The sequence below is a fragment of the Taudactylus pleione genome, unplaced genomic scaffold, assembly GCF_031769625.1.
Source record: "Taudactylus pleione unplaced genomic scaffold, aTauple2 ptg000258l, whole genome shotgun sequence".
NCBI lineage: Eukaryota > Metazoa > Chordata > Amphibia > Anura > Myobatrachidae > Taudactylus > Taudactylus pleione.
Genome location: NW_028284660.1, coordinates 2,077,672 through 2,105,476, shown reverse-complemented (window position 1 = coordinate 2,105,476; position 27,805 = coordinate 2,077,672). Strand labels below are relative to the sequence as shown.

Sequence of the window (27,805 nt, the reverse complement as noted above, 5' to 3'; positions counted from 1 at the left end):
GACATCACTAGTGATGTCAGTGGGAGTGATTTTGGCTCTGATAGAGCCAAAATCACTCCAGGGCTTGCGGCTGGGAGACCCTACCGCAGGGTCTCCTTCGCAAGTCCGATGGTCACGATGGTCAAGACCATCACGACCATCTTTTAGGACGCTCGTATATGCTGTGGGTTGTGACCCACAGCTATACGAGCGTCCAGGAGGACGCTCCATTTTAATGGAGGAGAGCCCTGATTCAGAGCGAGCGCTCTGGTCAGAGCGTTCGGCTCTGAATCAGGCCCTAAGTTCATATAAAATTAGAGCTATGGTAGACTTCCCTTGATAACTTCTTTTCTTTGAGGTCCATAGGGTACTCATGAATACCATGGGGTAATATGGTTGGAGAGATCCAGCCACCAAACAGTTAAAGCATTTAGCTCCCAGGATGCCTCAGGTCCTCATCTATCCCGCCCCAAGCCACAGGCCTTCAGTTTTGTGAACAAGCTTTAAGGCAGGAGAAGGAAGAGCAATCATACACAAGAAACACTCTTACACAAGATTAGGGAATCCGTGACCGAAACAAAAAATTACCCACGCAGCCAGGTGCGTCAGGATGGGTGCCCTGTGAACCCTATGGACCTTGACGAAAAGAAGTTATCGAGGTAAGTCTACCATAACTCTAATTTTCTTCTTCAGGGTCCATAGGGTTCCACAGGGATACCATGGGAATGTCCTAAAGCAGTTCCCCTAAGTGTGGGGGATGCCCCTGAGCAGCAAGGAGAACTCATCGTCCAAAGGAAGCATCTTGAGAGGCAAAAGTATCAAAGGTGTAGAATCTAAGAAAAGTGTGAACAGAAGACCACGTGGCTGCCTTGCACAATTGTTCAGCAGAGGCACCAAAACTAAATACCCACGATGGCCCTACAGACAGAGTAGAATGTGCCGTCACTGTGTTTGGGACAGGGAGATCAGCCTGTGTGTACACCTGAAAGATAGTTAGGTTCTGCTTGTAAGCTGCCTATCGTTGTTTGCAAAAACCATATAATACAAAAAGAGCATCTGAATTTGTACGCTCCACATAGATACAGTGAGCATGAACTACATCCAGGGAGGCTTCACCTACAGAAAGCCTAAAAAGCTGGAACTACAATTTCTTCATTTACATGAAAATGGAACAGTACGAAGAACAACTCTATCCTGGTGAAAGATCAAAAATGATGAGCACTGCTAAATCAGAGACTCTGTGTGCAGAAGAGATAGCGAGGAGAAAAAGTGTTTTCACTGTCAATCATTTCAAGTCTACAGAGTAAGAGGTTCAAATAGGAGAGCTTGTAGCCCCTTAAGAACCACAGACAACTCCCACGGTGGGACAAAAGGAGGCTGAACTCGCAGAACTCCCTGAAAACAAATTCTAACATCTGGTAAAGAAGCAATCTTTTTTCTGGAACCAGACTGACCGCGCAGAAACCTGCACTCTCAAAGTGGCCAGGCGGAAACCAAAGTCTAATCCAGCCTGGAGAAAAGCCAGTACCCGAGAAACCCTAAACAGTTTAGGGTCATACTTTCTGTGGGAACACCATTGACCAAAGGAATGCCAAACTCTAATAGTTGTGGGCAGAGGAAGGCTGTCATGCCCTAAGCATCGTTTCAATTACATAACTGGAGAAACGTTTTGCTCTTAAGATGGAAGATTCAAGAGCCAGACGAGGTAAGTCCGGATGGCGACAGAGACCCTGCATTAGCAGATCCTGCTATAGAGGAAGAGGATACGGACTGCCCATGGATAGATTCTGTATGTCGGTGAACCAATGACGTCTGGGCCAAGCCGAAGCCACCAGTATTATTGTTCCGCCTTCCTGCTTGAATTTCCTGTGAACACTTGGGAGGAGCGAAATTGGAGGAAAGAGACATGCCAACTTGAAGTCCAATTTAACTGCCAGTGCATCCACGATGGCTGCTGATGGGTCTCTGGCGTGTATGTCCTGGCGACTTAGGAAGTCTGCTTCTCATTTGAGGAGTCCTGGTATGAATATTGCCAAATGGCATTTTGCCCAAATCAGAACCTTCGTCACTTCCCTCATAGCTGCACGACTTTGCGTGCCTCCCTGAAGATTGAGATAGGCTACTATAGTCGTGTTGTCGGACTGGATCTGGATGTGCCTGCCCTGGAGCAGGTCCAGTGCCATGATAAGTGCTTTGTATACTGCTCACAGTTCCAGAATGTTTTAATATTGGCGAATGACTTTCCTGCTTTTTCCATCTTCCCAGAAAGGTGTGATGACCTTTCACTGCCCCCAGCGAAGACTGGCATCCGTTGTGACCAGCACACAATTTGGAATCCAGAATTGGTGGCCTTTGTCCAGATGATCCTTTTTCAGCCACCACAGAAGGGATCGACAAACCTCTGTAGTGAGAAGGATCTTCTGGGACCTTATTAGATGATGCTGTTTATTTATTAACAGTTTCTTATATAGCGCAGCATATTCCTTTGCGCTTTAAAATTTAAATCAATATTAATAGAACAAGACTGGGTTGTAAAAGACAGACATAAAGGTAAGAGGGCCCTGCTCGCAAGCTTCCAATCTATAGGGAAATAGGTGTTAATACACAAGGATAGGTGCTACATTTTGCAAATTGATCCAGCCCAATTGCAGATGTTCTTGGTGAGCTGTATGATCCAGTCACACTGAAAAATTGGATTAGGGTTAGGAGGATGTGAAATTGAAGAGAGAGAAAATGTGATGTGTATACTATAAGAAGTTAGTTAGATAGGAAAGCTATAAAAGGTTATGTGGGCAGTTCTGGAATCTGATAAGCTTGTCTGAAGGGGTGAGTTTTCAGAGAACGCTTGAATGTTTGGAAACTAGTGGAAAGTCTTATTGTGCATGGGAGGGCATTCCACAGGGTGGGTGCAGCCCGAAAAAAAAGCCTGTAACCTTGCATGGGAACAAGTAATGCGTAAGAAGGAGAGACGCAGATCTTGTGCAGAGCGGATATGTCAGGTTGGAAGATATTTTGAGATGAGTTACGAGATGTAGATTGGTGTGGTTTGGTTAATAGCTTTGTGTGTGAATGTTAGTATTTTATATTGAATATGGTAGAAGACCGGCAGCCAGTGGAGGGACTGACAGAGTGGATCAGCAGACACTGAACATTTGGCGAGAAATATCAGCCTCTCAGCTGCATTCAAAATGGATTGTAGCGGCAAGAGTTTATTTTTGGGAAGACCAGTAAGGAGACTATTGCAATAGTCAATGTGGGAAATACTGTACATTCCACCTGGAGAAAATAAATTTTTGCAGAGGTCTGGAGTGGAACTGAGCATACCCCACCATGTTGAAGGTGGATATCATTGATCCCTGATCCCAGGACCTGCATCGTTGAAAGAATGGATACCCTTCACTTGCGTACTCGCAATGATAGGGCTCCAATATTGTCCTCTGGCAGATACACCCTTTGTGCCTGAGAATCCAGAAGTGCTCCCAGATGTACCGTCTGCTGTGGTGGAGAAAGAGATGATTTCTGCCAACTGATGACCCAGCCGTTCTTCTTTTGTTAGACTATGGTCAGTTGAAGATGATGTTGTAAAACAATTGGAGTTTGTGCTATTATCAGAAGGTCATCCAGATATGGTAATAATCTGACTCCGTGATGCCTGAAATAGGCAGTCATGACTGCCATTATTTTGGTAAATACCTGGGGAGCCGTTGATTGGTCAATGGGCAGTGCCTGAAATTGGTAATGTTGCTGAAGGACAGCAAACCGTAAAAATTGTTGGTGAAATGGCATAATAGGTACATGCAGATACACATCCTGAATGTCCAGGGAAACCATAAAATCCCCAGGCACAATTGCCAAAATAATTGACCGGAGAGTTTCCATACGAAACTTGGGTACATGGATAAACTTGCTGAGGGTGTTTAGATTTAGAATAGGGCGATGAGCCTCATTAGGTTTCTGAACCAAAAATAGATTGGAATAATAACCCCTTCCTTGTTGTAACACAGGAACCAGGATTATTAGCACTGCCTGCAGCAGGGAGTGCTAAGAGACCAGTTCTTGGACCCAGGCATCTGTTGTTTGACGCCAGTAATCCTCAAACTGAAGAAGCCGTCCTCCCACCCTGGGATCCCCAGGAGGAGGCCCGCCACATCAGGCTGAGGGTTTGTCGACCGGCTTAGAAGCTGGAAGTCTTGCCGGCCCAGACCTCTTAGTTTGATGCCTGGTTGTCCTGCGAAAACTAGATGGCTTGGAGAAAGACTGTTCCTTTGCTCACCCCTGAGGACGGAAGGACCGAAAAGAAACCTGCCTAGACTTTACTGTAGCCGTAGATTGCCAACCTGCTGCCTTTAAAGCCGCCAGAGTAGCTATTATCTTATCTAACTCTGCTCCAAAAATTACCTTTCCATAGAAAGGCATAACTTCCAGAGCCTTCTTTGATCCTGTATCAGCTTTCCAGGATCTTAACCAAAGTACCTTGCATGCCTCTATTGAAGCTGCTGATGCCTTAGAAGCTAAAATTCCAGCTACTGTTGCTCTTCCCAGGTAGGAAGCTGCTTCTCGTATGTGGGAGACATACATCATCTGTTCTCTGGTAGCATCTGGTAGAGTGTCTTCCATTCTTCAACAGCTTTGGCTACCTTGCAAGACATGCTTAAATTTTTATATCTGTAGAATCCTTCAGAGAAAATGCTGACGGAATAGACAATGTAGCTTTTCTCACTAAGTGCGTCACATGAGCATCCACAGTAGGCGGTACCTCCCACTTCGTACATTCAGAAGCAGGGAATGGATACAACCAGGTTAATCTTTTATTCACATAAAACTGTTTATCCAGGTTACCCCATGCCTCTTCCATAAGCTCAGTGAGCTGTTCAGATATAGGAAACTCCATATCAGCCACCTTTCGGTGGGTTTTAAGCCTTCTTACTAGGGGTTGGTTCATCATCCTGAATATCTAGGATTGATTTAACTGCCCTCACCAAAGAAGGAATATCCACTATGGACAGATGATCCTCCTCCCCCGAGCTGGACCCTGGTGAAGAACCCTGCACATCATCTGATTCCTCTATTGATGCACCTGAATCCATATGTTGAGCAGACTGATAAAAAGATAACTTGCGCTTAGGTGCCTTAGTAACTACCAGTCTGCTTTCAACATTCGATGGTGCCATACTCTGACTAGAGTGGCAATAAACATCCTTCCAGGCAGGATGCTTAGGAGGTGCAAACATGGCATGCTGTGAACACTTCATCCAAGGAGGTAGTGCGGGAGCAGCCATATTATCCACAAACTGCTTCATTACCTGAGACAAAGAGGACACCCAAGATGGCTTTTGTACAGAGACAGGTAAACTGGACTGGTGAGGTGGCTTTTTATAACAGACAACAAACAAACCATCCTTTACATCCTGGGGGACAAATAGGCCATACAGGTTTACATGCAACCAGCACAGTGGCCTCCACGTCCTGTTTCCCTTTACCTTTTGACATGTTCAAAATAAAGGCAACAATTGCAATGCTATGTGAAAAACCCTAATTATCCAGCATGATGTAGTTACTCCTCCCAGGGACGTAATAAAACAGAGGTCATACCGTATACCCGAGGCAAAGCGGGCAGTGGTTAAACAGGAAGTAGAGGAAATGCTGCGCCAAGGGGTCATTGAGGAATCAAATAGCGAATGGCATAATCCCATAGTTTTAGTGCCTAAGCCTTCAGGGGCTTTATTTAATTTGCAAAAATCATTGCAGAATCTTAAAGTGTCTCAGTTGGATTCCTACCCTATGCCCTCGGTGAATGAACTAGTGGAGAATTTAGCAAACAGCCAGTATCTCACCACCCTAGATGTGACAAAAGGATATTGGCAGATTCCTTTAACTGAGACTTCTAAAACTAAAACAGCCTTCTCTACCTCAGATAATTTGTTTCAGTATAAAATGCTGCCGTTTGGTTTGCATGGGGCTCCAGCTACCTTCCAGAGGGTTATGAACATGTTGCTGCGACCTCACACGGAATATACAGCTGCATATCTAGATGACAGTCATCTTTATCCCCAACTGGGAGTCACACCTACCAAGAGCAGAAACAGTGTTGCAATCTTTATGGGCACATGGGTTTACTGCTAATCCTGAGAAGTGTGCCATTGGAATGGTGGAGGCAAAATATTTGGGATATATTGTAGGCAGAGGGCAGGTAAAACCTCAGCCCAGTAAGGTGGAGGCGGTTCTCACATGGCCTATACCCAAATGTAAATCCCAGCTCAGAACATTCCTTGGCCTAGTGGGTCACTACCGCAGACTCATTCATGATTTTGCCACTAGGGCAGCACCATTAACTGAGTGTCTTAAAAAACAGTCCCCAGACAAGATAGTATGGTCTAGAGCAGCAGAAGCTGCACGGCAGGATTTAAGGTGCGCCTTGTGTGCAGAACCTGTTTTACTTTAAAAAGCAGTTTATATTGCAGACAGATGCCTCAGGTACAGTATTAGGAGCAGTCATTTCCCAAGTGGTAGAAGGGGGAAGAGAAACCCATCCTCTACCTCAGCCGGAAATTGCTGCCCAGGGAGCGCAAGTGCTCCACTGTGGAGCAAGAGTGCTTGGCAATCAAATGGGCAGTAGACGCGTTAAATTATTATTTGTTGGGGCGGGAATTTTTTTGGGTTACAGATCATGCCCCATTACAGTGGATGCACATGAGGCAAGCTCATGTAACCCGCTTGTTTTTGTCTTTGCAGCCATTTAAGTTTGAGGTGTAGCATCATCTGTAGAAACAGCACCTCAATGCTGATGCCCTTTCCAGAAGGCTTGTTGTGCCTGATCCTCCAAGCAACCCTATGGTGAATCTGGAGGAGGAAGAGGGTGAGGAAGATGAGCTTTGGGAAAGGGTAGAGAGTTGTGTACCCGGATGGATGGCACAAGTAGATGTGGGCGAGGCAGATGGCTCACCTGAAAGTTTCTTAGCTTCATGGTTGAAGCTAAGAGAGGAGGAGTGTGACAGGGTCAGCATAGTTCCACATGAAGTGAATGTGGAATGTCCAGATCTCCCAGGTTTGGAAGAGCAAAGGCATTATATATGTGAAATGGTCAGTTCAGATGTTGCCTCAATCAGAGTCTGGAAGGCAGCTGGTTACAGATACCTGTGTGAGACTGGTTTAAGAAATGCAGAGACACTAGGAAACTGCTCCTGAGGGTGAGGTAGTCACCCAGGTTATAGGCCCGGGGGTGATTAGTGTTAGGGGTCCTGGACCTGTGAGTCCACTGAAGAAAGATATTGCTGTTTGGCCCACTTTGTGTAACATCTTGCCTGTGAAACTGCCATACCCTGTGTACCTGCCTGTGTGAGCAATAAATATATAAACATATAAACATACATACATACATACATACATACATACCTTTCTAACTTTATTCGTTTTATTATGGTCTTTATTTCGTACATTTATAACTTTAAATAGATAAAATTGTTAATGAAGCTTACTTGCACTTACTATAGTCACTATAAATTATTATTACCAATGTTAAATATTACAATCAGAGAACACTTACAGGTGCTCAGTGTATAATGTTCCGTTAGTCCAGGTCCAGCCATTATTAGTGATGTTCCATCTTAGACCAATCCAGTGATTGTCTTTGCCCTTAAATCTGTTCAAGAACCGCTGTCAGGAATAAAAGATATTATGGGTGAATACCAACTGCTCACAAACACATAACGCAGTAATGTAACATGAGATGGCACGGGAGGCCTTCGGGTTTGTAACTACTCACAAACACATAACGCAGTAATGTAACATGAGATGGCACGGGAGGCCTTCGGGTTTGTAACTACTCACAAATGCATAACGCAGTAATGTAACATGAGATGGCACGGGAGGCCTTCAGGTTTGTAACTGAACACACAGGGCCTCATTTACAGTTAGGAGCAAGTCCGGCTGGAAGATGTAGGGAAGATGTAGTTTAGCACATTGGCAAAGCTGCTTTACACTGCAGAGGTTAAATCTGAAATGTGCAAACTGAGGGCCTGATTTGGAAGTTAAGGTGTTTGCTATCTGATCTCCGTATCACAATATTAAAATTAAGTCTCTCAATATGTGTTTATGGTACAAGCACCCAGTGGCGGTCCTAGGTGCGGGCTAATAGGGCCATCGCCCGGAGCGCCGACACCTAGAGTGCGCCACCGAGTCCCCCCCCCCCCCCACCGGAAAAAAAAAACCAGAAGGGCAAAAAAAAAAAAAAAATGCGCCGGTCCCAGCCCACCCCCCAGCCACCGCCGCCGCCGGGAGGCTGCATTTGCCGGGCGCCCGCTGATATTTGTTATCAGCAGGCACCCGGCTCCTTCCCTGCAGCGGCAGCTGAAAGCCGGAGCTCACTCCTGAGCTCCGGCTTCCGACAGAGAGAGAGTACTATGGGAGGGACGTCATGATGTCTCCCCATAGATCCGAGGAGCCGCGGTCGGACCAGATGGCAGCGGCTGCGGAAGCAGGAGCGCGGCTAAAGGTAAGTATTGTGGTTTTTTTACAGTCGGAAGCACCAGCACTGGGGGGCATTACTACTGGGGGACGACTAAAGGGGGCATTACTACTAGTGGGCACAACTACAGGGGGCATTATTTCTGGGGGCACTACTACTGTGGACATTACTACAGTGGGCTATACTATAGGTGGCAGTACTACTGGGGAGCATTACTAATGGGGAGCATTACTAATGGGGGAACTACAATAAGGGACATTACTACTGTGGGCACTACTATAGGGGGCATTACTAATTGGGGAATTACTACTGTGGAGCTTTACTACTGGAGGAACTACTATAGGGGGCATTACCACTGGGGGTACTACTAATGGGGGCACTGCATGGGGCTCACCACTACTGGGGCCATTGTATAAGGGGCACTACTATTGTGGGCATTGTATTAGGGACACTACTACTGTGGGCCTTGTGTATAAAGATACACAAATTTTGGCATTATGTAAAAGGGGCACCACTTTGTGTCATAATAACATAAGGGACTACTGTGTGGTGTAATTTGAATTGGGGATAATGTATTATAAAAGGTAATTACTGTGTGTGGCACAATGTATTATACAGGTTATTACTGCATATAGCATAATGTGTTATACAGGGCATTACTGTGTGTCGCATAATGTGTTGTAAAGGGCATTACTGCGTGTGGTATAATGTGTTATAAAGGGCATTACTGCGTGTGGCATAGTGTGTTGTAAAGGGCATTACTGCGTGTGGCATAATGTGTTATAAAGGGCATTACTGCGTGTGGTATAATGTGTAATACAGGGCATTACTGCGTGTGGCATAATGTGAAATACAGGGCATTACTGCGTGTGGCATAATGTGTAATACAGGGCATTACTGCGTGTGGCATAATGTGTAATACAGGGCATTACTGCGTGTAGCATAATGTGTTATAAAGGGCATTACTGCATGTGGCATAATGTGTTATAAAGGGCATTACTGCGTGTGGCATAATGTTATGTTATCTAAAAAACAGTTCTCTTTTTTTTGGGGGGGGGGTTGGGGGGGGGGCGCAACTGGGAACTTTCACCCTGAGCTCCACAATATCTAGAACCGGCCCTGCAAGCACCCATTATAATCCATGCAGACAATAATAAATAAGAATTTAATTGCAAACCTTGCATCGCAATATGATTTGTCCAACTGCAATTTACACCCTTAAGCTAGATTTGCTCCTAGTTACAGGTACATGCGGTGAGAGCCTCCTGCCCGGCTTGTCATTCCCTCTTAACTGTATTAATGTTATAATGTACATCAGTTCACGGTTTCTTATATTACTTGGCACATTGGGGTCCTCAGAACAATATATTATATACAGTATACACTAATAGGCACCAGAGATACTGTTACACCACCTCCTGGCAGAACCCTTCATTATCTGATACTGGTTGGCCATAATTCACAGGAAGTCAGCTGAAGGCAAAGGAGGTGTATTTAAATGTATTGTGAGAATAAGGGGGATCCTATTGTTTGACATTGTGTCCAAGCAGACTTCCTGATGCTAAGCACTGTGGGTGAGCTAGTGACTAGGGCCATCTTAGCAGCGCTGTAAATAATTCACAGGCATAAAAATGTAAACAGTCAATAAAAACACTTTTAGATTTATCGGTACTTTCAACAAATTAAATATTTAAACATATAAAAAAACATGAGAACAGACTGCACCTCCCTCTTCTCTTCTCCAGCTTGCAGTGCAGTTCCTGCTCTGCACAGAAGCTGTGATTAAAGCATGGGAATACCCCCTGAGAAGAAAAAAAAAAGTCTTGGAGGGGGAAGTGCCTTCTGTGCCTCCCCCTCCCCCCCTCCCCCCTTAATCCATCTGTATGGCTGTTAGGGGGTTATAATAGAGGGCAGCTCCCCTGTAAGATAGGCTGTTTTCTGATTCAGACAGTTCTGACAATAGGTTAGAGCACCTGTTGGGCTAACACTAACCCAGCCACTAGTGCCTAACCCCTAACCCTAAAACTAACCCTGATACTTACCTGCCGAGATCGCAGGTGCCGGGACGCTGGTGCCAGCGTTCTCACCACTGTCGGGATTCCGACACCGGCGTTCTGTGTGCTGGGATACAAACTACGTCCTGGACAATTGATGTGACGTTTACATTTTTCCAGCATAGACATGGAATGTTGTATCAGTGGTTTTAATAAAGACATTGGTGGTAGATTTACTAAGTTTGCCCATATAAACCAATCAGATTCTAGCTAACATTTCTCTATTGCATCCTAGAAAAAACAACTCCACTTGTCTGTTTTAGAAGCTTTAGTACATGTAACCCATGATGTTTTATAATACTGCTAATATAGATTTTATTTATCAAATATCAGGAGTCAGATGAAGCTCAGATAACATAAGTCTAATCTGACAAATAAACTCAGATCTCACCGACACTCCATGGGGTAAATGTACTCAGAATCGGGGGCGTGACCTGACTGCAGAGCTGAGTAGCTGCGTTTTTAGTGAGCTCCCACCACACCGGCTATTAAAACCCCCTTTCCACTCTGGATAGGGTCACCAACGTCTCCTAAAACACACTCCCCAACCCACTGTGTCCAGCGGACCCACTTGCAGGGGCAGCTACAGCTCCGGAGGACCACTCAGGGCTCCTGGAGTTTTGGGGCCTGTCTCGCGCCAGTAGCCGCGGCCTCAATTACAGGTACTGCCCGCCCGACCGCCGCAACCCTCACAGTGTAGCAGAGCTCTGAGGAGATCCCTCCCGCTGGCCCCACAGCTTACAGGGGACTCTGGGTGCCCACTGCTACCCGCCGCTGCTTACCACACTAGCTGAAAGACCGGCAGTACTAGCCGGCGGGCACGCTGCTGCGGCACCATTCTCTCCCCTCGGCTGGCTAGTCACATGACACAGGCTATAATAAACATCAGTGTCCCACACTGCTCCATATTAAGCCACATTTAAAGGGACTTAGACCTGAGTCACCTCTGCCTCCTTGCTAACATACCCAGCTGGCTGAAGCACTTCTAAAAAAAGGCAGGAGGGGGACTTCCTGTATAAACATACTGAACATCCCCACACCGTAGACCCTAGCCTCACAATTCATTGTTGAATCAGCCTGATTTACTGCTCACAGATCTATAACTCAGCCTATCATATTCCTACTCTGTTTATAAAAAGCATTTTGGATATTGCTTATTTGTATTACTAAAGTTTTTCAATGTTATATACTGGGCTTTGAGCACCCTCCAGTGGCCATCTGTGGACTTACAACTAACTGCACCAAGCTATATTACACCTCAGTTCTGCAACCAAATACCTGTTCCTATTAAAATGATCAACACATTCTAAACTCTGACCTACAAGTGACTCGGAGATCCTATCTGTATTCTGGGGTCTGTTATCATAATCCCCTTATCTTTAACCAAATAACCGGAGTTATACACCCTCGCAACTAACTTCCGATGCCTCTGGCCTAAATAATTCATTTTCCCCTCATATTCTATTGAAACGTCATGTCAAAGAAATCGCAAGAACTCTGCTACTCCTAAAACTATTATCTTACGGACATGGGAAAAACTGGCTCTCTTGCACGCCATTCACCAATCTCTGACCCTATTTCGGACCAGGATGATAACCCACAACCAGACTCTGCTCTTTCTTCCAAAGATATTATTGCAATCATTACTAAAACTATACAATCAGAAATGAGGACGTTGTTGACAGAATTCAGGTCTGAACTAGCGGACCTTGGCTCTCGAACAGATACCCTTGAACAAGAAATGGACGAGGCCTGTCAATATCAAAATGTGGTGGAACAAGAGATCACCGACTTACGTACAGAGTTGGACACTTATAGAGATCATCTTGAAGACTTAGAAAACCGAAATCAACAAAATAATATCCACACCCGCAATATTACTGAGAGTACAACAACAGAGTCTCTTCCTGAATTTCTAGAGGGTCTGTTTCTTCACCTGATCCCAGGTACACCCAAAGATCTATTACATCTAGACAGGGCCCACAGGGCACTACGCCCAAAACCACCTTCGTCACAACCGCCGCAAGATGTTATTATATGCTTCCACTATTACAAAACGAAGGAGCGGATAATGCTAGCGGTCTCAGGAATCCCCACAATCTCATTTTCCGGCACCCATCTACAAATATTTCAGGATCTAGCTCCATCCAGATTAAAGCAGAAACGTGACTTTCTTAATGTCACCAAGACTCTGCGCAATCATTCCATCAAATATAAATGGGTTTTCCCCTCCAACTTCAAGTTACCAGAAATGGAGGTTCATATATAGTCAAGACTTCCACACAGGGATATGAACTTCTTCAAACCTTTGGATTCATCGACGATCTGCCTGAGTCAATTCGCAAACAGATCCCCTCACAACAACAGAACCCAGTTGCTCCAGCTCCTGAATGGTCTACCACTTGAATGACTTTCCATTTCATCCAGTGACACCATACACATGATTATGCGGTTTTGTTATCTGATGGTTTACCTTAGATAGATACAATCTCTAAAGATTTCAAGAATATAAATATAATATTCTAGATCTACTAGTTAATTCTTTACCAGTTTATTAATATATTTAAGCCTATTCTAATAAATTGACTGATATGTTCAGAATATAGTTATTTTTGATATTTAAGTATACAAGACTCATAAGCTATATATCTTAATATATTATTATCAAAGTAACGTGGTGTCACTACATCTTACTATTTATTAACAGTTAAATGTTTAATCTTATATTTGTTAATATCAAACCATTTGATCAACCATGATCTCCAACCACACGGTCACAGTTTCCTATTTTTTAAAAAATTTTATTTCTTATACCTAATGTATTTTATATCTCTATATTGTGTGTATTATTTTTTAAAGGTACACCCTCACCAAAAGGGGGATCTCCATATTCCTCCTCTCCTGTATTGTCCTTCTCCTTATGTAGGCCTAGGTCTACTCTCCACTACTACTTTTGTAGTTTTTTCCCTTCTTTTTTTACTCCATTTTCTCTACTCTCTTCCCCTTTTGATTGCCAGCCAGTGTATTCGTCATTCTTGCTACTAAACTATTCTTATATATACCCACCATGAAACAAGGTCCTTACACTTAATATAAATGGGCTCAATTTCCCCACTAAACGAGCCATGGCCATCCAATATTTTAGTCGCCTCAAACCTGCAATTACGTTGTAAGAGACCCACTTCCGTGCACCCCACCCCTCTATAACATGTAAACTTTATCCCCAAGTTTACTACTCAAACATTACATCTAAACGTAGGGGTACCGATATTATGATACACAAGGATCTTCCAATAGTGATTCACGATACTGTTGTTGATGGTCAGGGTCGCTTCCTTATAGTAACTGGCCTTTACAACCAAACCCTGATCACTTTGGCCTTGGTCTATGCGCCCGCTATGCAGCAGGGTTCCCCACTTGCTACTTTTTTCAACCATATATCCCGACAACCAAAAGGTCTCACTATCATTGGAGGAGACCTTGATATTACATTAAACCCTTCCCTAGACAGATCCCGTCCAGGCTTGGTGTATACCCCAATCTAAACTCTTTAAATCCTTCCAATCACAAATATCTCTACATGGTCTCTATGACGCTTGGTGAACATTATATTCATCTTCCAGGGGCTATACACATTATTCCCCGCCTCATGATCTTTATACACGCATTGACTATTTCGTAGTTGACCGAAATACTACACAGAGACTCATTGGGGCTCAGACTGTCCCAGTTTCTTGGACGGACCACATGGCTATCGAACTAGAAATTGACACACGTAGTACTCCCCTACCTCGCAGTTGGAGACTAAACGAATCCCTTCTCCTCCAAAAAAACTCACATTACTGAAATTTATTCAGCCATAAGAGTGTATCTTGAACACAATCTTACCGCAGACATATCACCTTCCATTCTCTGGGAAGCACACAAGTCTACCTTACGCGGCCTACTTATTAGTCTCGCTTCAGCTCAAAGGAAGACAGAAGTTAAACGCATTTCAGAACTAGAATGAACTTTATCCTCTTTAACCCTCCTACATCAGAAATATCCTAAAAAAGGCACTAACTTGAAAATATTAGCGATAAAAGGTCAATTGTCACAGATACTTTCTAAGAAAGCGTCCAATGTGGACTCTTCAAAAGTTCTATGAAAAATCGAATAAAGCTGATGCATTATTGGCCCGACAGCTTAGAACTAAGCATACGCGTAATCGCATTTTTTCACTGAATTGTTTGGATGGTTCCACCACTTACGATCCACAAACCATGGCTAAACAATTCTGCAAATATTATACTTCTCTCTATAATCCCCCCTCTATTAAAAATTACCCCCAAAGACACAATTAAAATTAATCAATTTTTAACGTCGTGTTCCCTACCTAAACTAACTCACAAACATTCCCTCCTTAAATGCGCCCATCTCCAACGAAGAAATTATAGCCGCCATACGACAGCTCCGTAGATCGGCCGCTCCTGGTCCAAATGGCCTCACAGCCCTCTACTATAAAAAATTTACGGAACCTCTACTTCCAATGCTACATTTACTTTTTAACTCATTATTAGAGGGTAAGACACTCGATGAGGCCACCACCAGGGCCAATATAATTGTTATCCCTAAACTGGATCGTGACCCCTTGGAGATGAAAAAAAAAAAAAAAAAAATTACAGGCCAATCTCCCTCTTAAATGTAGATCTGAAGCTTTTTGCAAAAATCTTGGCCAATAGACTGGCCCTTATCATGCCACATCTGGTCCATCCTGATCAGGTGGGCTTAATTTCTAATAGACAAGCTTCAGATAACACCAGTCGTCTAATCAATTTAATTCATCTTGCTCAACACAGATCAGAACCGACCCTGGTGGTGGCCCTTGATGGAGAAAAGGCTTTTGACAGAGTGGCTTGGCCTTTCATCCAACAAACTCTTACTACTATGGGATTCAAAGGGGCTTTCTCTAATGGACCAACTTCTCTTTACCATAATCCCGCAGCCTCTGTATGCATAAATGGCCTATTCTCTGACCCATTTCTTATCCGAAACTGTACTAGACAGGGATGCCCCTTGTCCCTACTCCTTTTTGCGCTTGTGATGGAACCCCTAGCTGAATCAGACTTAATAAAAGTGTCTCTGGTGTTACTGTTGGTAGCACAGACCACAAAATTGCTCTCTATGCAGATGATGTAATCCTGACACTAACTAACCCCCATTCTTCTTTACCACACTTATTTGCTGAAATTGAGACTTATGATCAGCTGTCAAACTTTAAAATTAATTCAGACGAAACTGAAATGCTAGATATTCGGATTCCTCCAGCCTCCCTGCGACTACTGCAGTCTATATTCCCCTCCCGATGGCAACCAGACAAATTGAAATATTTGGGCATTTACCTAGCCAAGAAATATTCTACCCCCTACGCTGCTAACTTTCCAAGACTATTAGCTACTGTCGCTTCGGATCTCTCCACTTGGGGAAAACTAATGATTTTATGGATAGGCCGTATGGCAGCGGTCAAAATGAATATCCTACCCCGACTTTTATACCTTTGGCAGTCTTTACCGATCCACATTCCCCTTAAAATATAAAAAAAAAACCTTCAAATTAAGATAACGCATTTTATATGGGCAGGTCGCAGACCACAAGTGAGGATGCGCATACTGCAAAAACATGGCTCGCAGAGAGGCTTAGGCGTTCCAGATTTGGTTAAATATTTTAGAGTGACTCAGCTATCAACATGTATCTGACTGACTGAAAAATGGGGACAGGTATTGAAGCTCATGTTCTTCAGACATATTCCCCTTATAGCCTTCTATGGTGCACCCCTGTTAACCATCCGAACACAATCTCCATACTTCCCACAGTCCGATTAACTCTCTCTATATGGGACCTTTGTACACGGTTATATCAACTTCGCTCCCTCCAGCCGCTCTTAAGTCCATTATGGAATAATCCAGATTTTGACCCAGGTATAACTCATCCATTATTTCAGCATTGGACTAAATCCAACGTTCTCTTTTTCCATTGGATATAGCACCTCTATGTTACTTCCCGGAAGTCTCCGATTTACAATCTCCATACTCCCTTCCACACAAAGCATTTTATCAGTTTTTACAAATCCGTAATTTTTTCCAATAGCTCAAAAAAAATCACCCTCTCCTATAAATAAAACCTATAAAGAATCACTATGCCAACATCACCGCACCACCAAAGGCTTAATCTCTACAATCTATCAAATTCTTCTTTCCCATAATCAGCCTATAAAAGAGCCTCATGAATTGGCTTGGGAAACTGATACAGTAGAGACTGACTCCCGAGGATAGAAATCAGATCTGAAATCTGTAATAGTTCAATCTCAGTTAGAATGAAGGAAATCTGGTATCTAATCCCCTCCCACCTACATTCCATATATCCAACGACTACCTCGATGTGTTGGAGATTGTGCGGACAGCGTGGAACCCCTGCTGCATATCTGGTGGTCATGCCCTCACATTCAGCAATACTGGAAAACTACTCATAAATTGATTAGAGAAGTTGTAGATGTCCAAATACCTTTTACCCCACTACTTACCCTGCTTTCTCGTCCTATTCAAAACACCACCCGACCTGTACAAAAACTCATTAAGCATATTTTGAACACGGCCAAATGCCAAGTAGCAGCTTGCTGGAAATCATCTACACCCCCCTCCGTAATAGCTACCATCAATGCAACCTGGATCACATATAAAATGGAGCGAATATCCTCTATCTTACATGATACTCCACAGATCATTTCATTAAAGTATGGTCTCCATGGACTTCCCACTTTAACGCTGAACCCCCTCTGACTACAATCTAAAAAAAAAAAAACCTCTTGAAGCTATATATAGTGTGATATTGAAATGCGCTGGCTGGCATCACTCCTACCTCCTATCTTCTACTTTCTTATTTCTTACCCGTTAACGTCTTCGTCCTTTTTGTCAACTCTCCCCTTCCCCTTATTTTTTTATTTTCTCTCCCTTATTTTTTTTTTTTTTCTGATTCTTAGACTATTGATGATGTAATGATCTGATGTATTACAACTATAGTCACTATTTGTCAAAATTCAGAGACCATTTATAATGTTACATTTACTGTTTTATTGTATATGTGAAACATTTTCCTTAATAAACAGAATTTACAAAAAAAAAAAAATTTTACTAAGAATCGAGATTGGTCGAGATGCCAATCTCAGGAGATTTTAGGCATGATTTTCAACTCGCAAATTTACTAAAGGCAAAGTTGTGTGCGTTAGAGAGATTTCTCTCTTCTCACTCGTAAAACTCAGGTGAGATAGCAAACTCGAAATCAACTCACCATCGGGCAACTCAGAAGTAATTTTCACCTAAAATATACAGCTCGCAAATTTACCAAGAATCGAGATGACAAGCTCGGGTGAGATGCCTGCAAACTCCAAATTGAAGTTTTAAACACTTACCCCCAGAGCTGCGAGTTTGGCTGAAACATACACAAATCATAGTGATTTGTGTATGTTTCTGCCAGTAAATAGTTTAAATAGGGGATATTTTTTTTTTTAAATGACAGAGTCTCCACCCCAAAGCCTAACCAGCCCCGGACTTGCCAGCCAGTCCTGGTACCTAAAATTACGGGGAACAAAATGAGTAGGGTTCCACTGTAATTTAGGAACCAGCACCAGTCTGCAGGGCCAGTCCTGGTTTTAAATATAGGGGGGAAAAAATTGCGTAGGGGACCCCCTATAATTAAAACCAGCACTGGACCCTTTCTAACAGGGGGCTGATTGCACAGCCAGGGGAGCCCTTTCACCGGGTCCCCCAGCCACATCAGTCCTGACCGCTAGTCAGCCCAGGCCAAGGATCCCTGGGGAGTTGGGGACCCCCCCAATAAAAGGGCACCCCTGGCCTAGGCTGATAGACCGGGCTAATCCCGCCACCCTAGGGCGGTGGGTTGATAGTGTATGTAAAAAAATCGATTTAACAACATTGTCTTTACAGTATAACTACAGGTCCCAGCAAGCCTCCCCGCATGCTTGGAGAACCACAATCACCAGCATGCGGGGAATTAAGGGCCCGCTGGTACCTGTAGTCCACCTGTAAAGAAATGTGTAAAAATATACACAACACACACCGTGAAAGTACAGTTTTATTACATACATACATACACACATACACACATACTCACCTACATTACCAGGAGTGGTCTCCTTGTCCAAAAAACTAAACTCGACCATTCTCGATTCTTAGTAAATTTACCCCCATGTCTGTGTTGGTGAGATACAATCCTAGATGCTGCCAGACTTACTCTAACCACCATTAGAAGCCCAATTACCAGTGCAACTAATGCATTTATTACCAACACACCTCATACCAGAACCCCTGTCACACTCACCAGTTCAGTCTCATCATCAATATGTACCAAGGATGCATTATGTGAGGCACAGAAGCTCTGGCTGTTGGTCCATGTATCACGGTCTTCAGAGAAATAGTAACATTTACCCCTGTACCAGATACAATCATCCTCACATGGTGCAGACTTCAGTATGGAGGTTTCTGGTGATTGTGCTGTAAGCAGATAAATACCAACATAGAATCAGCTTTTGTCATCCATTAATGTTTGGAAAAATGCATTTTATTGTCTGTTGTTTTGCAACGTTACATTGAAGGATCACAGATAATAATTCTACCATTGTGTTCTTTATAACATGTAATAAACCGACATGTGGAGTCTGTATGAGTGAGCCTGCGCTGAATGTAATGGATCAACCCAGATGTGGTCTCACTGTACCAGTGATTCTCACTGACTGACCTGGGGTAGTCTGACTATTATCACTAGGAAGCTGCTGACTAACATAGGGGAGGTCATGTACAGGCCAGGGGCAGGGCTGGCAGCTCCGTATCCTGCGAGTACAGAGGTGTGAGATTGGGGGCAGGTTGCACCGATATATAAATAGGTAACACAGTCAGGATCACATGCGATGGTCAGAGAAAGCTTTGTCAATACACAGGGAATCAGGTTGAATAACAAGGAACTTTAACAGATCATACAAAACCTGTTGTTTAGGTACCAGGTAAGGAGCTGAGCAGGTTTAAATAGAGGTTCAAGTGGCACCACAAGCATGAGCACACGTCTCAGGGTACACAGACTGTAAATCAGGAGCACCCACAAAGCTAGTCCATATTCCTATGTGCGCTCCTATAGACCATGCCTGCACATGAGTGCACACAAGATGCAAAGTGAATCAGAACAGGGCACCTGGGTACCAGGTCAGCACAATCTAAAAGACAGTGCCCATTCTTTAGGGTGGGCAAGTGCAGGCAGAGGGCAGGACTGGCAGCTCTGTTTCTGGTCAGTTTGAAGTTGGCTTTTGTACAACCACCTACCTCACCTTACAGCAAAGCCTACAGCCGCGTATCCACTAGCCGATATTTTGAGCGACTGAACGATAACGATATTGTTATTGTTCAATCATTATATCGGCCAGTGGATATGCCGTCAATGACCAGCGCATCGTCCGTACCTGCTGTCCAACCTAACGATTTCGTCAGGTTGTGCAGGTTCGGGGATGAGGGAGGGAGACGGCACTGAATGAAACCGTGAATGATATCGTTCAGTGTCATTAAGGACATTGAGCACATCACTGCCAGTGACACCCTACACAATATTGCTCATTGAGAGATATTGTGTAGTGGATATGCACCTTAAGGATAACTTCCCCATACTAATCTTCATGTACAACCTCCTATTTTTCCTGCACACCCTCCAATCTTCTGGCCTTCATGATAGTTCTCTCCTGGTTAATTCAACATCTACTTCAGCGTTTCAACCTCAGGCCCATCCTCCCATCCGTTGTGGTCTCATATTGGTCCGTTCTCAGCTTTTCTCATCCTCTCCTCTTCACTCTGTGACCCAATTTGCTCATTCAGCACATCTTCTGTATGCTGGTGGCATCCAAATGTAACTCTCCTCCTGTCACCTCTCCCCTTTCTATACTATTTTATGTAACTAGCACTCTGCAATATTCACATGGATGCCCCCATTACTATCTAAACTAGAAATTAAAAGAAGCTTCCTTCCAAGGTCCTCACTTCCTAACAAATCAACACCAAAGTTTAATAAGTCCCCCAAATCTGCTGGATGGGTTAGGAGGCATGTTCATATGACAGCCTGGAGCCCTCTGTGAGGTGACTTGTATCTAGAAAACAGAGACAACCACATACATCACCTTTAATAGTCGTACCATGTCTGTCTTAATTTCTGGTCCCTTGATCTTGGCTCTGTCCTGATTTCTGCCTGTCCTGACCGTTTGCCTTAATGTTGATTACTGAAGTCTGCTGCCTGCCCTGACCACTTGCCAGGATAGGAATTCTGCCACTTGCTGCCTTGCTTGACTTTGGGCTGAAGTCTTAGGGGCAACAAATAACAGGCAAAAAGGTAGTGGTTGGCGCGGCACACATCAGCCAAAATACCAACTGATGTGTGAAGCGCCACCCACTTTCTTTTTGTCTGTATGTTCCTTGTGGGGCAGATGTACTAAGCTCTAGAAAGTGATAAAGTGGAGAGTGATAAACGACCAACCAAGCAGCTCCTGTCATTTTTCAAACAGCCTGTGACATGACAGTTAGGAGCTGAGTGGTTGGTGGTTTATCACTCTCCACTTTATCACTTTCTAGAGCTTAGTACATCTCCCTTGCTGTGAGAGAAGTGGCACAAGATAAAATATACTACTACAACCATGTGTACATTTAACTTACATGATGAAGTGTCTGTCACGGACTTCAAGTCACCATCTCCATTACTGCATGACTGGTTACCTGGAACCCAAGGAAGAATACAGGTAAATGACGCAAAATTGCACCATATGACGCTGGAGTTTTTGGTATAAGTGGAAACTTTTGTATCTGGAACAAACAATGTTGCACTGTAAGGGGAGCAAATACACTTATTGTTTTTGCATGCAGGGTAAATACCGGATGCTGTTGCATATAGCCCACACATGCTGGGCAGCTTTGTTACACAGCAATTTAGATTTGATTTAAGACATGCTTCTCTTAAATCTATATCTCCCCTACCTGCAGCACGATGTGGTTTTGCCAAGATGTACAATTGCTGCTCTTTTTACTTTGCTCCAAACTCTAACTAGAAAAGTCACGTTCTCCCCTAAGAGAAGACATTACTATGATTATGTTTTTTAGGAAATTATAATAGATTTATAATTTGGGCCCTTATCTAACATGGATTAAATAAAGGTATTAGCTTTATGTAATTTTTATTTAGAATTACCAATTATTATAATCTGTCCATCATTAACTGAGCCTATTAATGAAGATTGAATCTTGTGTTTTTAGATTGGTGATAGCTGAAATGGCTATACAGTATATTACTATAAAGTTGTATGTACAGTAAGTTTTAACCTTTTTTTAAAAAATAAAATGAAACATTTTTAATCTATGCGACTGATTCACTACTGATTGCAACTGTGATTAGGCACGCATTCGTACGATCGTTGCGATTTGTACATGCATCGCAGTGTGCGTGCGCGAACTAGCCAGAGATTACGCAGAGCCGTCGCAGAGTGATTGACAGGAAGTGCCATTTGTGGGTGGTTATCAGCAAAATGCGGGCATGCCAGGGCTTTTGAATGCCGTTGCAGAGGCGTGCATAAATTAGCCACTGTGATGCCATACGCAGCTCCAGCTACAACAGTGTGTGATCAGCTCGCAGTTTCTGAGTAAGCTCATACCTTGCAAAAAAAAATAAAGCAAACAGATATATAAACTGCGCACCTTTCCTGAGTGACTAAGGTCTCAAAACTCACATGGATAAACACATTATAAATAAAAAAAACATCAGAAATAAAAACAAAATAATAATTAATAAAGAGAAAAATTTAAAGAAATAGATAAAAATGGATACTCTGTTTGAATAATAGGATTCAATGTTCCAATTGACTGCACCACAGGGATTAAAGTAATGTGAATGTCTCATAACACCCAAGTCCAATAAAAGGCAATGTAGCAGTCTCAGCCATCAATCAACGTTTGACATCCTACTTGTGTAAATAAAGTTTGTAAAAGGCAGGTCTGTCCGGCTGTGTTGAAATATATACAATTTTGGAAAGGTGATAATACGGGATCGGTATGACATAGGTCCGGCGGTTCAAATCCCGACTCCGGAAGCCCGGCACCACTGAAAATCCCGATTGGTAAGTAACTATCCCTAACCCTCTTTCCCCCCCCCCAACCCTCCCTTAGGGGTGCCTAACCCTAACCTCCCCCCCTAGTGCCTAACCATAACCCCACCCCCCTAATTGCCTACACCTAACCCCCCCTTCCCGCAGTCTAAACCTAAGTCTCCCGGGGGGTTGCCTAACCATAACCTCCCCCCTGGGAATGCCAAACCCTAACCCCCCCTTCACCTAGCCTAGCCCCAAGTCCCCCCCGGGAGCCCCTAACCTAACCCTCCCCCCCACGTCTTTCCATCGTTCGGCATGCCAGGCGTCAGGCTCCCGGCGTAGGGATAATGATAGGTGTTGGTATTTCAACGCCTATCATTCGTCCCCTGTCGGGATTGCAGTCAGGAAGCTGGCGGTCGACATTTCAACCGTCGGCTTCCTGACTGCATACCAATAATACCGGGGAGTTATGGGATGTGATGGTAACAGAACAAAATATGTGTCTCTGGATATCACCCCTTCCTTTAAAGGTTGATCTAACAGTTGTTTGAGTTCCCTGTAAAATTTTGGTACTTACCACACGCGGAATAGGTAAAATGTAATTTAACCCTCGCCGGGATTCAGTAGTCTGGAAGCCGGCGGTTGGCATTCCGTCCGCCGGCTTCATAAATATATACCACACACACAGACTTAAAGATAGATTCCTAGAATATTAACAAATGTCTAGACCATTCTGTAGCTAGACATCTTGTGGAGGAACACGATGGCAATATACAATTCTTGTCTATTATAGAGATAGAACTAGTTGAAAAGAACAAGAGGGGGGTCGGTCGACAGATATAACAAGTTGTGCCTGAGGGAAGCGTTTTGGAAACCATGTAAGTTTTGAGACCTTAATTACTCAGGAAAGGTGCGCAGTTTATATATCTGTTTGCTTTGATCTTTGGAAAGGTACTGCACAACCTCTCCTATTAAACAGCTGCACCTGTTCCTTGTAGTGCTTTGATTAGCGCCAGACTTGGTCTAGTTTTATGATTTTACAAGGTCTGACCTTGTATAAGTGTGCGTGAGGCTCCGATGTTACCGATGCTTTCACAGACTTACTACGTATTACGTATGTCAGTAAGGGAGAGTGGGCGTCCTTATGTTTTGCTAAGACTGCATTTCGATCGCAGATATTAGCATACCTTCGCAGTGAGACTGCGTGCAGAATCGCAGCCGCAATTGCAATCTGTAGTGAATCAGGACCTAAATTTGGAGCAATGACGGATCTCTGCACCTTAGCAAACCTTAATGATATCACCTATATAGAAGTTTAGTATAAATAAAATATATTACTGTATCCCAGCATTCATAATACAGTATGCAACCTGCTAATCTGCCAGGCGGTTCTGTCTATGTATTGCAGATTATGGTGTCCAAGTGCTCATTTGATTTAAGGAGAGTTTCTAAGAGATCTGTGCTTACCTGTCCTGGGGAGAACAACAGTTATAGTGATCAGTACAACTAACGGAACAGCCACCAGACATATAACAAGGATCAGGACCAGAGATTTCCAGGATTCTAAAATGGATTGGATATAAAATAAAATAGAAGGCAACATAAAGCATAAATAATTACATCAGTAAGAAACAGAAGCACTTTTAAGTCAATCACTTGTAAAATAAAATGATGAAAATTATTAACCTGAAAATAATTTATTTGTACAAAGTAAAATGCATCCAATCCAATGGGGGGGGACCAGCAACCCAGTGACCTGTGGTTGGGGCAGAATGGCCAGAGGCCGGTAGACCATTGCATTCATCGCCCTTAGCGGTCATTAGACCTGTGGGTGTTAACCCACAGCCTAACGACCGACATGGAGGCGGCCGTTCAGGATGCAAGCGGCCGCCCTGTTTCTGAGCGACCGCTTGCATCCTACGACCGCCTCTGAATGAGGCCCAAAATGTGTAGGGGTCCCCTGTATATTAAGAACCAGCACAGGGCTTTGCAGAGCCAGTGCTGGTTATGGAAAAACAGAGGACAAAACTAGTAAGTGTCCCCTGTAAATTCCATAACCAGCACTGGACTCTTTCTAGCAGGGGGTAATGCCACAGCCAGGGAACACGTTTCCCCGGCCAAAGCATTACCCCTGACCGCTAGTCAGCCCAGGCAAGGGGTCCCTGGGGAGTTGGGGACCCCCCCTCAATAAAGGGGTCCCCCTCTCCAGGGCACCCCAGGCCTAGACTGATAGCCCGGGGCTATCCCCGGCACCCTAGGGCGGTGAGTACCGGGTTGATAGTGTTTTAGTTTAGTGTAAAATAGTGGTTAAAATATTGTCTTTAGTTGTGGTACTACACGTCTCAGCAAACCTCTCCCATGTGGTGGTATTTGGAGAACCATAAATACCAGCATGCAGGGCATTACTCAAAAAAACACAACACACACCGTGAATGTAAAAGTTTATTCTAAAATACCTGGACATGTACTCACCTAGTATCCGTAGTAATCCATAGGGGTACCTATAAAAAAAAACAAAAATCCATACTCACCTCTCCTATACGTAGGACATGTCCTCTTCATTCTAAGTAGGCATCCAAGGGGTTAAAATAATAAAAACGTGCATTACCGAAACCATGCCGGACTTAGTAAAGTTGTGTGTGCTCCAGTCATTGTATGAGCTGCCAGCCAATCAGCGGGCGTCTCCGTCGGAGCTGCTTGCTGATTGGCTGTGTGCTGTCTTCCCCATAGACTTCCATGCAGAGAATTCTACATTGAAGTCTATGGTGGGAACCGCGACATTGTATCTACTGATGTAACCACAAGGTTCACCTCAATTAATCTTGCGAGTATGGATTTTTTTTATAGGTACGTCCTATGGATTACTACGGATACTAGGTGAGTATGCAGGTATGTTAGAATAAACTCTTACATTCACGTTGTGTGTTTTTTTTTTTTTACGTATTTCTTTGGCTGTGGAACTACAAGTACCAGCGGGCCCGTAATGCCCCGCATGCTAGTATTGGCGGTTCTCCAAATACCACCATGCGGGGGAGGCTTGTGGGACGTGTAGTACCACAACTAAAGACAATATTTTAACCACTAGTTTACAATACACTAAAACACTATCAACCCGGCACCCACCGCCCTAGGGTGCCGTGGATAGTCCCGGGCTATCAGTCTATGCCTGGGTTGCCCTGGAGAGGGGGACCCCTTTATTGGGGGGTCCCAACCCCCCAGGGGATCCTTTGCCTGGGCTGACTAGCGGTCAGGGGTAATGCTTTGGCCGGGGAAAGGTTTTCCCTGACTGTGGCATTAGCCCCCACCCACCCGCTAGAAAGAGTCTGGTGCTGGTAATGGAATTTACAAGGGACCCCTACTTGTTTTGTCCCCTGTTTTTCCTTAACCAGCACTGGCTCTGCAAAGCCCTGTGCTGGTTCTTTTAATACAGGGGACCCCTATGCATTTTATTCCCTGTATTTTTAGAACCAGGACAGGCTATATAAAGCCCGGGGCTGGTTATGGTTTTGGGGAGGGACTGCAAGTCATTTTTTTGGTAAAACACACCAAGAAGTCATCACGGATCTCACTGATCTGTGATGGCTTCTGTATAACTCGCACCTTTTAATGCTAGTCGCATTAAATAGGTGTCAGTTTACATAGCGAAAAACTCGCAAATGTAGTAGCCTCGAGCTGAAAAGTTTGCGGGCTAATGAATTTGCAAGTCACAGCACAAACTCGCACCTCTAAAAAATGCGAGAAGGTGCGAGTTTGTACTGTTACTAAAACGGACACACTATTACATTTGGCCCAATATATGTTGAGTAAACCAGCGCTAAGATGGTTGAAATTCCAAAGCATGGCAAGCGAAGCGAGCCAGTGAGGGTACACATTGGATCCCATGTTCTGAACTTGAGCTAAACTTGCTCCTCCCCCTTCCATCACAGGTCACATGGTTGTGACATCAGAGGTCCTTCGTCTACTTGACTTTAGGCTTAACCAATCATTCAGAGCTGATCAGGGGCAGCTGGAATATTTCCTGGAGTGTGATGTCACAGAGAGACTCAGGGGCTCAGTGAGTGTGCTCCTGCCAGTACCTGAGATGTCAGCTCTCACTAAGGCCCCCATTTACTACAATCCGCATTTCAAATGGGGTTGTAGTGTGATCATTTCACCTAAATTCGCAGCAAGATTTTTGTAATTATCACAAGAATATATTAACACTCTCAAGCAGGGACAGAACTTGCGAAAAAGCGCTGTCCCGGCGAATCATCACCGCGCCATTCTCAGTGTATTTTTCAGAAAAAAAAAAAGTGAGTGTCTCCACGCATGCACCGCCGCTGGCTAGCGCTTTCCCCCTCCCGGTTTTCACATTATTTTAGTAAAAAAAAGATTAATAAATAGAGCCCTAATACCCATGAATATTTATACTCGCTCAGAACAAGGCTAACCTCATACTGACATATACAGTAGTAAGGTGAACATGGGAGAAATACCACTAACACACAGTAAAACAAACAAACATACATATGTTTAATTGTGTGTTGTCTGTGTAATGTGTACAGAGGACAGGTGAGCTGCAGGTAAGGCTACTATATAATTTGATATTTCATCTTATTATTACCTGGATGAGGCTTGAGTACTGTTTTCTCTGTTAGGGAATTTGAAGACTCTGCAAAGAAAGAAAAATCACATTTATTAAGTAATCGTGATATAGACAGAGATTCTTTCTGCCTTTATCAGGAGTTCAAAGCTCGTTATGAATGTGTAACCGGTTATATAACTGGTTTGGCAGATTATGGAATAGGTCAAAGCTCTATTTATCATCAACTTTTATATACTTATTCATTAAACTAATTAATTAAAGATTGTGAGCGTGCAGGCAGGGCCCTCATACCTATGTTGGTGCATACACACAGTCAGATTTTCCTTCAGATCTAGTGTTCTCCCCAGGCTGTTCTCTGCGGACGCATCACCCAGCAGAAACAGCCTACCGCCCGGCACTTTCCCCCGCCAACCCCCGCTGTGGAACGCTGGCCTCTGAAGTGACCGGAGGCTAAAGAAGCCTCCGATCGCTTCAGAGGCAAGCGTTCCCAGTGATGCTGTGCGTGGGTGACGTAAGGAGCCTGCCCGCGGCGTGAGGAGCCTACCCCGCGCACCTGCTGGATCTAG

At 43.9% G+C, this 27,805-nt stretch overlaps 1 protein-coding gene across 1 annotated transcript in view; it reads right to left on the bottom strand.

Annotated features, from left to right (window-relative positions):
• LOC148514807 (C-type lectin domain family 2 member A-like) overlaps window positions 1–27,805 on the bottom strand; it is a 56,248-nt gene that overhangs the window by 5,186 nt on the left and 23,257 nt on the right. Inside the window, exons 2-6 of the mRNA XM_088480926.1 lie at window positions 27,258–27,305; window positions 24,122–24,217; window positions 21,234–21,293; window positions 18,871–19,043; window positions 7,523–7,632 (exon numbers count right to left, since the gene is read on the bottom strand). Coding sequence (XP_088337052.1) covers window positions 7,523–7,632; window positions 18,871–19,043; window positions 21,234–21,293; window positions 24,122–24,217; window positions 27,258–27,305 — 487 coding nt within the window. The remainder of the gene's footprint in view (window positions 1–7,522; window positions 7,633–18,870; window positions 19,044–21,233; window positions 21,294–24,121; window positions 24,218–27,257; window positions 27,306–27,805) is intronic.